General features: G+C 37.2%; 1 protein-coding gene across 1 annotated transcript in view; it reads right to left on the reverse strand.

Moving 5' to 3' along the window:
* The window catches only part of ATP1A3 (ATPase Na+/K+ transporting subunit alpha 3), a 118,034-nt gene extending 102,860 nt beyond the window's left edge, over positions 1–15,174 (reverse strand). Inside the window, exon 1 of the mRNA XM_069741666.1 lies at positions 14,953–15,174. Within this exon, the coding sequence (XP_069597767.1) occupies positions 14,953–14,958 (6 nt within the window). The 5' untranslated portion in view covers positions 14,959–15,174. The remainder of the gene's footprint in view (positions 1–14,952) is intronic.
* Positions 15,175–15,543: the final 369 nt, after the last annotated feature.

Genomic DNA, 15,543 nt, shown 5'->3' on the forward strand with positions numbered 1-15,543 from the left:
CACAGGAATTATACTATATACTGCACCATACACACAGGTATTATACTATATACTGCACCATATACACAGGTATTATACTATATACTGCACCATACACAGGAATTATACTATATACTGCACCATACACAGGTATTATACTATATACTGCACCATACACAGGAATTATACTATATACTGCACCATACACAGGTATTATACTATATACTGCACCATACACAGGAATTATACTATATACTGCACAATACACAGGTATTATACTATATACTGCACCATATACACAGGTATTATACTATATACTGCACCATATACACAGGTATTATACTATATACTGCACAATACACAGGTATTATACTATATACTGCACAATACACAGGTATTATACTATATACTGCACCATATACACAGGTATTATACTATATACTGCACCATACACAGGTATTATACTATATACTGCACAATACACAGGTATTATACTATATACTGCACCATACACAGGTATTATACTATATACTGCACCATACACAGGAATTATACTATATACTGCACCATACACAGGTATTATACTATATACTGCACAATACACAGGTATTATACTATATACTGCACCATATACACAGGTATTATACTATATACTGCACCATACACAGGAATTATACTATATACTGCACAATACACAGGTATTATACTATATACTGCACCATACACACAGGTATTATACTATATACTGCACCATACACAGGTATTATACTATATACTGCACCATACACAGGAATTATACTATATACTGCACAATACACAGGTATTATACTATATACTGCACCATACACACAGGTATTATACTATATACTGCACAATACACAGGTATTATACTATATACTGCACCATACACAGGTATTATACTATATACTGCACCATACACAGGAATTATACTATATACTGCACCATACACACAGGTATTATACTATATACTGCACCATATACACAGGTATTATACTATATACTGCACCATACACAGGAATTATACTATATACTGCACCATACACACAGGTATTATACTATATACTGCACCATATACACAGGTATTATACTATATACTGCACCATACACAGGAATTATACTATATACTGCACCATACACACAGGTGTTATACTATATACTGCACCATACACACAGGTATTATACTATATACTGCACCACACACAGGTATTATACTATATACTGCACAATACACAGGTATTATACTATATACTGCAGCATTCACAGGTATTATACTATATACTGCACTATACACACAGGTATTATACTATATACTGCACTATACACACAGGTATTATACTATATACTACACCATACACACAGGTATTATACTATATACTGTACCATACACACAGGTATTATACTATATACTGTACCATACACACAGGTATTATACTATATATTGCACCATACACAGGTATTATACAATATACTACACCATACACACAGGTATTAAACTATATACTGCACCATACACACAGGTATTATACTATATACTGCAACATACACACAGGTATTATACTATATACTGCACCATATACACAGGTATTATACTATATACTGCACCATACACACAGGTGTTATACTATATACTGCACCATACACACAGGTATTATACTATATACTGTACCATACACACAGGTATTATACTATATACTGTACCATACACACAGGTATTATACTATATATTGCACCATACACAGGTATTATACTATATACTACACCATACACACAGGTATTATACTATATACTGCACCATACACAGGTATTATACTATATACTACACCATACACACAGGTATTATACTATATACTGTACCATACACACAGGTATTATACTATATACTGTACCATACACACAGGTATTATACTATATATTGCACCATACACAGGTATTATACTATATACTACACCATACACACAGGTATTAAACTATATACTGCACCATACACAGGTATTATACTATATACTGCACTATACACAGGTATTATACTATATACTGCACCATACACACAGGTATTATACTATATACTGCAACATACACACAGGTATTATACTATATACTGCACCATATACACAGGTATTATACTATATACTGCACCATACACACAGGTGTTATACTATATACTGCACCATACACACAGGTATTATACTATATACTGCACCATATACACAGGTATTATACTATATACTGCACCATACACAGGTATTATACTACATACTGCACCATACACACAGGTATTATACTATATACTGCACCATACACACAGGTATTATACTATATACTGCACCATATACACAGGTATTATACTTTATACTGCACCATACACAGGTATTATACTTTATACTGCACCATAAACACAGGTATTATACTATATATTGCACTATACACAGGTATTATACTATATACTGCACCATACACACAGGTATTATACTATATACTGCACCATATACACAGGTATTATACTTTATACTGCACCATACACAGGTATTATACTTTATACTGCACCATACACACAGGTATTATACTATATACTGCACCATACACAGGTATTATACTACATACTGCACCACACACACAGGTATTATACTATATACTGCACCATACACACAGGTATTATACTATATACTGCACCATATACACAGGTATTATACTATATACTGCACCATACACACAGGTGTTATACTATATATTGCACCATACACAGGTATTATACTATATACTACACCATACACACAAGTATTATACTATATACTGCACCATACACACAGGTGTTATACTATATATTGCACCATACACAGGTATTATACTATATACTACACCATACACACAGGTATTATACTATATACTGCACCATATACACAGGTATTATACTATATATTGCACCATACACAGGTATTATACTATATACTGCACCATATACACAGGTATTATACTATATACTGCACCATACACACAGGTATTAAACTATATACTGCACCATACACACAGGTATTATACTATATACTGCACCATATACACAGGTATTATACTATATACTGCACCATACACACAGGTGTTATACTATATACTGCACCATACACACAGGTATTATACTATATACTGCACCATATACACAGGTATTATACTATATACTGCACCATACACAGGTATTATACTACATACTGCACCATACACACAGGTATTATACTATATACTGCACCATACACACAGGTATTATACTATATACTGCACCATACACAGGTATTATACTATATACTGCACCATATACACAGGTATTATACTATATACTGCACCACACACAGGTATTATACTATATACTGCACCATATACAGGTATTATACTATATACTGCACCATACACACAGGTATTATACTATATACTGCACCATACACAGGTATTATACTACATACTGCACCATACACACAGGTATTATACTATATACTGCACCATACACACAGGTATTATACTATATACTGCACCATATACAGGTATTATACTATATACTGCACCATACACACAGGTATTATACTATATACTGCAACATACACAGGTATTATACTATATACTGCACCATATACACAGGTATTATACTATATACTGCACCATACACACAGGTATTATACTATATACTGCACCATATACAGGTATTATACTATATACTGCACCATACACACAGGTATTATACTATATACTGCAACATACACAGGTATTATACTATATACTGCACCATATACACAGGTATTATACTATATACTGCACCATATACACAGGTATTATACTATATACTGCGCCATACACAGGTATTATACTATATACTGCACCATACACACAGGTGTTATACTATATACTGCACCATACACACAGGTATTATACTATATACTGCACCATACACAGGTATTATACTATATAATGCACCATACACAGGTATTATACTATATACTGCACCATACACAGGTATTATACTATATACTGCACCATATACACAGGTATTATACTATATACTGCACCATACACACAGGTATTATACTATATACTGCACCATACACAGGTATTATACGATATACTGCACCATATACACAGGTATTATACTTTATACTGCACCATACACAGGTATTATACTATATACTGCACCATATACACAGGTATTATACTATATACTGCACCATACACACAGGTATTATACTATATACTGCACCATACACAGGTATTATACTATATACTGCACCATACACACAGGTATTATACTATATACTGCACCATACACAGGTGTTATACTATATACTGCACCATACACAGGTATTATACTATATACTGCACCATACACACAGGTATTATACTATATACTGCACCATACAAACAGGTATTATACTATATACTGCACCATATACACAGGTATTATACTATATACTGCACCATACACAGGTGTTATACTATATACTGCACTTTACACACAGGTATTATACTATATACTGCACTATACAAACAGGTATTATACTATATACTGCACCATACACACAGGTATTATACGATATACTGCACCATACACAGGTATTATACTATATACTGCACCATACACAGGTGTTATACTATATACTGCACTTTACACACAGGTATTATACTATATACTGCACTATACAAACAGGTATTATACTATATACTGCACCATACACACAGGTATTATACGATATACTGCACCATACACAGGTATTATACTATATACTGCACCATACACAGGTGTTATACTATATACTGCACTTTACACACAGGTATTATACTATATACTGCACCATACAAACAGGTATTATACTATATACTGCACCATATACACAGGTATTATACTATATACTGCACCATACACAGGTATTATACTATATACTGCACTTTACACACAGGTATTATACTATATACTGCACTATACAAACAGGTATTATACTATATACTGCACTATACACAGGTATTACACTATATACTGCACCATACACAGGTATTATACTATATACTGCACCATACACAGGTGTTATACTATATACTGCACCATACAAACAGGTATTATACTATATACTGCACCATATACACAGGTATTATACTATATACTGCACCATACACAGGTGTTATACTATATACTGCACTTTACACACAGGTATTATACTATATACTGCACTATACAAACAGGTATTATACTATATACTGCACCATACACACAGGTATTATACGATATACTGCACCATACACAGGTATTATACTATATACTGCACCATACACAGGTGTTATACTATATACTGCACTTTACACACAGGTATTATACTATATACTGCACCATACAAACAGGTATTATACTATATACTGCACCATATACACAGGTATTATACTATATACTGCACCATACACAGGTATTATACTATATACTGCACTTTACACACAGGTATTATACTATATACTGCACTATACAAACAGGTATTATACTATATACTGCACTATACACAGGTATTACACTATATACTGCACCATACACAGGTATTATACTATATACTGCACCATACACAGGTGTTATACTATATACTGCACCATACAAACAGGTATTATACTATATACTGCACCATACAAACAGGTATTATACTATATACTGCACCATATACACAGGTATTATACTATATACTGCACCATACACAGGTGTTATACTATATACTGCACTTTACACACAGGTATTATACTATATACTGCACCATACAAACAGGTATTATACTATATACTGCACCATACAAACAGGTATTATACTATATACTGCACCATATACACAGGTATTATACTATATACTGCACCATACACAGGTGTTATACTATATACTGCACTTTACACACAGGTATTATACTATATACTGCACTATACAAACAGGTATTATACTATATACTGCACCATACACACAGGTATTATACGATATACTGCACCATACACAGGTATTATACTATATACTGCACCATACACAGGTGTTATACTATATACTGCACTTTACACACAGGTATTATACTATATACTGCACCATACAAACAGGTATTATACTATATACTGCACCATATACACAGGTATTATACTATATACTGCACCATACACAGGTATTATACTATATACTGCACTTTACACACAGGTATTATACTATATACTGCACTATACACACAGGTATTACACTATATACTGCACCATACACAGATATTATACTATATACTGCACCATACACACAAGTATTATACTATATACTGCACCATACACAGGTATTATACTATATACTGCACCATACACAGGTATTACACTATATACTGCACCATACACACAGGTATTATACGATATACTGCACCATATACACAGGTATTATACTATATACTGCACCATACACAGGAATTATACTATATACTGCACCATACACACAGGTATTATACGATATACTGCACCATATACACAGGTATTATACTATATATTGCACCATACACACAGGTATTATACTATATACTGTACCATACACACAGGTATTATACGATATACTGCACCATATACACAGGTATTATACTATATACTGCACCATACACAGGAATTATACTATATACTGCACCATACACACAGGTATTATACGATATACTGCACCATATACACAGGTATTATACTATATACTGCACCATACACAGGAATTATACTATATACTGCACCATACACACAGGTATTATACGATATACTGCACCATATACACAGGTATTATACTATATACTGCACCATACACACAGGTATTATACTATATACTGCACCATACACAGGTATTATACTATATACTGCACCATACACACAGGTATTATACTATATACTGCACCATACACAGGTATTATACTATATACTGCACCATACACACAGGTGTTCTACTATATACTCCACCATATACACAGGTATTATACTATATACTGCACCATACACACAGGTATTATACTATATACTCCACCATACACAGGTATTATACTATATACTGCACCATACACAGGTGTTATACTATATACTGCACTTTACACACAGGTATTATACTATATACTGCACCATACAAACAGGTATTATACTATATACTGCACCATATACACAGGTATTATACTATATACTGCACCATACACAGGTATTATACTATATACTGCACTTTACACACAGGTATTATACTATATACTGCACCATACACAGATATTATACTATATACTGCACCATACACACAAGTATTATACTATATACTGCACCATACACAGGTATTATACTATATACTGCACCATACACAGGTATTACACTATATACTGCACCATACACACAGGTATTATACGATATACTGCACCATATACACAGGTATTATACTATATACTGCACCATACACAGGAATTATACTATATACTGCACCATACACACAGGTATTATACGATATACTGCACCATATACACAGGTATTATACTATATACTGCACCATACACACAGGTATTATACTATATACTGCACCATACACAGGTATTATACTATATACTGCACCATACACACAGGTATTATACTATATACTGCACCATACACAGGTATTATACTATATACTGCACCATACACACAGGTGTTCTACTATATACTCCACCATATACACAGGTATTATACTATATACTGCACCATACACACAGGTATTATACTATATACTCCACCATACACAGGTATTATACTATATACTGCACCATACACACAGGTATTATACTATATACTGCACCACACACAGGTATTATACTATATACTGCACCATACACACAGGTATTATACTATATACTCCACCATACACACAGGTATTATACTATATACTGCACCATACACACAGGTATTATACTATATACTGCACCATACACACAGGTATTATACTATATACTGCACCATACACACAGGTGTTCTACTATATACTGCACCATACACACAGGTATTATACTATATACTGCACCATACACACAGGTATTATACTATATACTCCACCATACACAGGTATTATACTATATACTGCACCATACACACAGGTATTATACTATATACTCCACCATATACACAGGTATTATACTATATACTGCACCATACACAGGTATTATACTATATACTGCACCATATACACAGGTATTATACTATATACTGCACCATACACACAGGTATTATACTATATACTGCACCATACACAGGTATTATACTATATACTGCACCATACACACAGGTGTTCTACTATATACTGCACCATACACACAGGTATTATACTATATACTGCACCATACACACAGGTATTATACTATATACTGCACCATATACACAGGTATTATACTATATACTGCACCATACACACAGGTATTATACTATATACTGCACCATACACACAGGTATTATACTATATACTGCACCATATACACAGGTATTATACTATATACTGCACCATACACACAGGTATTATACTTTATACTGCACCATACACAGGTATTATACTATACACTGCACCATATACACAGGTATTATACTATATACTGCACCATACACACAGGTATTATACTATATACTGCACCATATACACAGGTATTATACTTTATACTGCACCATACACAGGTATTATACTATACACTGCACCATATAAACAGGTATTATACTATATACTGCACCATACACACAGGTATTATACTATATACTGCACCATACACAAAGGTATTATACTATATACTGCACCATATACACAGGTATTATACTTTATACTGCACCATACACAGGTATTATACTATACACTGCACCATATACACAGGTATTATACTATATACTGCACCATACACACAGGTATTATACTATATACTGCACCATATACACAGGTATTATACTTTATACTGCACCATACACAGGTATTATACTATACACTGCACCATATAAAACAGGTATTATACTATACACTGCACCATATACACCGGTATTATACTTTATACTGCACCATACACAGGTATTATACTATACACTGCACGATATACACAGGTATTATACTATATACTGCACCATATACACAGGTATTATACTATATACTGCACCATATACAGGTATTATACTATACACTGCACCATATACACAGGCATTATACTATATACTGCACCATATACACAGGTGTTATACTATATACTGCACCATATACACAGGTATTATACTATATACTGCACCATACACAGGTATTATACTATATACTGCACCATATACACAGGTATTATACTATATACTGCACCATATACACAGGTATTATACTATATACTGCACCATACACAGGTGTTATACTATATACTGCACCATACACAGGTATTATACTATATACTGCACCATACACACAGGTATTATACTATATACTGCACCATATACACAGGTATTATACTATATACTGCACCATACACAGGTATTATACTATATACTGCACCATATACACAGGTATTATACTATATACTGCACCATATACACAGGTATTATACTATATACTGCACCATACACAGGTATTATACTATATACTGCACCATACACAGGTATTATACTATATACTGCACCATACACACAGGTATTATACTATATACTGCACCATATACACAGGTATTATACTATATACTGCACCATACACAGGTATTATACTATATACTGCACCATATACACAGGTATTATACTATATACTGCACGATATACACAGGTATTATACTATATACTGCACCATACACACAGGTATTATACTATACACTGCACGATATACACAGGTATTATACTATATACTGCACCATATACACAGGTATTATACTATATACTGCGCCATACACAGGTATTATACTATATACTGCACCATACACAGGTATTATACTATATACTGCACCATATACACAGGTATTATACTATATACTGCACCATACACAGGTATTATACTATATACTGCACCATACACAGGTATTATACTATATACTGCACCATATACACAGGTATTATACTATATACTGCGCCATACACAGGTATTATACTATATACTGCACCATACACAGGTATTATACTATATACTGCACCATATACACAGGTATTATACTATATACTGCGCCATACACAGGTATTATACTATATACTGCACCATACACAGGTATTATACTATATACTGCACCATATACACAGGTATTATACTATATACTGCACCATACACAGGTATTATACTATACACTGCACGATATACACAGGTATTATACTATATACTGCACCATACACACAGGTATTATACTATATACTGCACCATACACAGGAATTATACTATATACTGCACCATACACAGGTGTTATACTATATACTGCACCATACACAGGTATTATACTATATACTGCACCATACACACAGGTATTATACTATATACTGCACCATACACACAGGTATTATACTATATACTGCACCATACACACAGGTATTATACTATATACTGCACCATACACACAGGTATTATACTGTATACTGCACCATATACACAGGTATTATACTATATACTGCACCATATACACAGGTATTATACTATATACTGTACCATATACACAGGTATTATACTATACACTGCACCATACACACAGGTATTATACTATATACTGCACCATACACACAGGTATTATACTATATACTGCACCATACACAGGTATTATACTATACACTGCACGATATACACAGGTATTATACTATATACTGCACCATACACACAGGTATTATACTATACACTGCACGATATACACAGGTATTATACTATATACTGCACCATATACACAGGTATTATACTATATACTGCGCCATACACAGGTATTATACTATATACTGCACCATACACAGGTATTATATTATATACTGCACCATATACACAGGTATTATACTATACACTGCACCATATACACAGGTATTATACTATATACTGCACCATACACACAGGTATTATACTATACACTGCACGATATACACAGGTATTATACTATATACTGCACCATACACACAGGTATTATACTATATACTGCACCATATACACAGGTATTATACTATATACTGCACCATATACACAGGTATTATACTATACACTGCACCATATACACAGGTATTATACTATATACTGCACCATACACACAGGTATTATACTATATACTGCACCATACACAGGTATTATACTATACACTGCACGATATACACAGGTATTATACTATATACTGCACCATACACACAGGTATTATACTATATACTGCACCATATACACAGGTATTATACTATATACTGCACCATATACACAGGTATTATACTATATACTGCACCATACACACAGGTATTATACTATATACTGCACCATATAAACAGGTATTATACTACATACTGCACCATACACACAGGTATTATACTATATACTGCACCATACACACAGGTATTATACTATACACTGCACCATATACACAGGTATTATACTATATACTGCACCATACACACAGGTATTATACTATATACTGCACCATACACAGGTATTATACTATACACTGCACGATATACACAGGTATTATACTATATACTGCACCATACACACAGGTATTATACTATATACTGCACCATATACACAGGTATTATACTATATACTGCACCATATACACAGGTATTATACTATATACTGCACCATACACACAGGTATTATACTATATACTGCACCATATAAACAGGTATTATACTACATACTGCACCATACACACAGGTATTATACTATATACTGCACCATACACACAGGTATTATACTATACACTGCACCATATACACAGGTATTATACTATGCAATCACTATGTACCCTACTGATGTGACGCCTATGTCTCGTCTACGGTATCTACCTGTATCACATACACACCATAGTGTTCCCCCTATCTGTTTCTAGTGGGGGATTATCCTCGCTCACATGCCATATGTCACTGCTCCCAGCCCCCATCCTGCCTCTCAGTAAGGACCATGCGCAGTACAAGGCGAATCCTTATATAAAGCATCCACATCCCGGCAGGCACAGATGGGTCACCTTGTCGGTGAATACTGATCCATCCCCTGATGTCTGCAGCATTTATTTCTATTTTTTATTAATTCCCATAGGTCATATGCGATCTCCTCTCATATCTGCTGCATTAGTGGATGGAGAAGTCAAACCATTGCAGGAACATGACCTTGATCAATGACATCAGGATCCAACAGGCCTCAAGCCACGAATTTCCAAAAATTCAGTCCATATAGGTAATAAATGTAAATGGCGCAGATATTAAGGTCAGGATACAATGCAGATGACCCTGCACTGCCCAGACACGTAGCAGCATACAGATTTCGATGGGTTAAATGAATCAATTTCTCCTCCACCGTAATCCATCTTTTAGGTTTCTTCCATCTTTGCAGCCTGCAGGTCTTTTGCTTTGCTGTAAATCACAGGCCGCTGCCATCCCAAAGGTCGTTATTTGCATTCCCAAGGGATCAACCACCACAGGCAACCCCTGATTGACTATTGACGGATTGATACAGTACAGCCTGGGCAATCGCCCGCATGGGGGGGGGATCACATCGATCTTGGGATCATTATGAGGCCTTTTACATAACCTTGAAAAAAAAACCCGCACAATTCTTCCCCCGGGATGATGCACAGATGGCATGAAATGGGCCGGTGAGGAGCGATGCCAGGGAGATTACCCTCCACCGCCGTGGATCCTAGCCCACCCTCTGACCTTCAAGTGCCCTTCTTCCAGTCTACCAGATGACAACTTGGGGCTCCTCCATCTTTCCAAACCACGTGAGCCCCTCGGCAATTCTACATTCCAGACTTCCAACTTTAACCTTTTCGTCGCACATAAAGACAATTTTTCGACAAATCTCCCCCCACCTCTTCTCATGAGTCAGAAGATGTGATATTTCCAGCTCCCTATTCATCCACCACTCCTATGTCGGATACCATTGTGTCCTCCCGTCTAATTCTCCCACCAGCACCCCCATCTCTCCCGTTTTCTTCTCGCTCCGCTCCCTCCACTGTATTCTATCCTCTCTATGGCAGATGACCTCATCTAATTTCCCAAGGCTTTTTTCCCTCCATCTCGTTGAATGCCGACAGACGTACAGACACCGCATTGCGCTGTGCACTCGATTATCCATGGTGGTGATGCCCGGCGTTAACCCTTCAGCTGCTAAACATGACATCACTTGGGTGACTGCCTAAAAAGATCCATATGAAGATCCAACATGTACTGTAGGCAGGGGTCATGCAACGGGGAGTCCACTACAAGAGGTGTATAGCATTTCTAGGGTGCCTATGAGGAACCATTTAGGGCTTTGGAAAGGAAACTATTCAGTGCCATAGATGCCTCCAGTTGAGATGGTCAAGACCATGGAGAGATCTTAAAGATCTTTTCAGACCCATGGATCAGTCAAAGAAGCAGTTCAGGACTATGATCTTTTTTAGACCCATTGATCAGTCATAGAAGCAGTTTAGGACCATGGACTGCCCAAGGAGAGCTGACCAGAACCATGGATTCCTCCAGGTGATCTGATCAGGATCATTGACTGCTCCAGGAGATCTGATCAGGACCTGGACAGGTCCAAGAGATCTGATCAGGACCATGGAAACCTCCAATAGATCCGGTCAGGACCACAGAAAGCCAGGTGATCTGATCAGGACCATGAACAGCATCAGGAGATCTGACTAAAACCATAGAAACCTCTCGTAGATCTGGTCAAGACCACAAACAGACAGGTTATCTGATCCGGACCATAGACAGCTCCAGGACATCTAACTAGGATCATGGAAACCTCCAGTAGATTTCATCAGAGCCATAGACACCTCCAGATCAGTACCATTGACACCTCCAGGTGATCTGACAAGGAGCATGGACAGCCAGGTGATCTGATCAGGACCATGGACACTTCCAAGTAACCTGACCAGGACCATGGAGAGCAAGGAGATCTGATCAGCTCCATGGATACCTTCATGTGATCTGATCAAGACTATGGACGCCTCCAGGTGACTTGACCAGTACCATGGACACTTTCAGGTGAACTGACCGGGACCATGGAGAGCCAGGAGAATTGTTAATAATCATGGACAGCCCCAGGAGATCTGGAAAAGACCCTGAACAACTCCACAAAATCTGAATAGTACCATACACAGTTCTGGTAGAGCTGATTTGGACCATGGGCAATTCTAGTAGATCTAATCAGGACCATGGACATTTCCTGGAGGTCTGACCAGGACCATGGACAGCTCCAGGTGATCTGACCAGAACCATGGACAGCTCCAGGAGATCTGACCAGAACCATGGACAGCTCAAGGTGATCTGACCAGAACCATGGACAGCTCCAGGAGATCTGACCAGAACCATGGACAGCTCAAGGTGATCTGACCAGAACCATGGACAGCTCCAGGAGATCTGACCAGAACCAAGGACAGCTCCAGGTGATCTGACCAGAACCAAGGACAGCTCCAGGTGATCTGACCAGAACCATGGACAGCTCCAGGTGATCTGACCAGAACAATGGACAGCTCCAGGAGATCTGATAATGACCATGGACAGTTCCAGGTGAGCTGACCAGGGTCATGGATAGTTCCAGGTGATATGACCAGGACCATGGACACTTCCAAGAGATCTGATCAGGACAAATCCAGGAGATTTGACAAGGACCATTGATAGTTCGAGGTGATATGACCAGGACCACGAACAGTTCCAGGTGATTTGGTCAGAACCATGGACAACCTCAGAAGATCTGATAGGGACCATGGACAGCTCTTTGTACAGACAGCTGAGCACAATGAAGCAATGCAATCTGGGATCATCTCCCCAGCGGATCTACACGCAATCACAGACAGGATCGGGATCTATACTCACCCCCATGGCTTTGTCTCAGGCGGGGATCTGATGTGGCCGGAAACCTCAGCAGGGAAAGGGGGCGCAGAGAGCTGAGCCCCAGAGAGGGAGGGAAGGAGACAGAGAAAAGAAAGAGGGGAAGAGAGGAGGAGAGGTGGCGGCGGCGGCGGCGGCGGAGGATGCGGCGCTCAGCTCTGTGCTCGGAGGCTGCGCTCACGTCCCTCCCTCTGCCGCTCTGCTCCCCCCTCTCACACAGTTGGTCCCTCATATGCTGCAGTCACATAGGCCACACCCCTAGGAGGCTCTCAGCCAATCCCAGCCCGGAATCCGTCCTCCACACTTGTCACCCTGATGCTCCCTCCCCTTTTATTGCAGCTGTTACATTCTTGAAGGTGAGTGCAAGTCTGAAAGTGTGAGTGTGTGAGTGTAAGTGTGCGAGTGTGTGTGTGCCTGTGTGAGTGTGAGTGTGTGAGTGTAAGTGTGCGAGTGTGTCTGTGCCTGTGTGAGTGTGCGTGTGTGAGTGTGCGTGTGTGAGTGTGCGTGTGTGAGTGTGCGTGTGTGAGTGTGCGTGTGTGACTGTGCGAGTGTGAGTGTGCATGTGTGAGTGTGCGA

The sequence above is a fragment of the Ranitomeya imitator genome, chromosome 10, assembly GCF_032444005.1.
Source record: "Ranitomeya imitator isolate aRanImi1 chromosome 10, aRanImi1.pri, whole genome shotgun sequence".
Taxonomy (NCBI): Eukaryota; Metazoa; Chordata; class Amphibia; order Anura; family Dendrobatidae; genus Ranitomeya; species Ranitomeya imitator.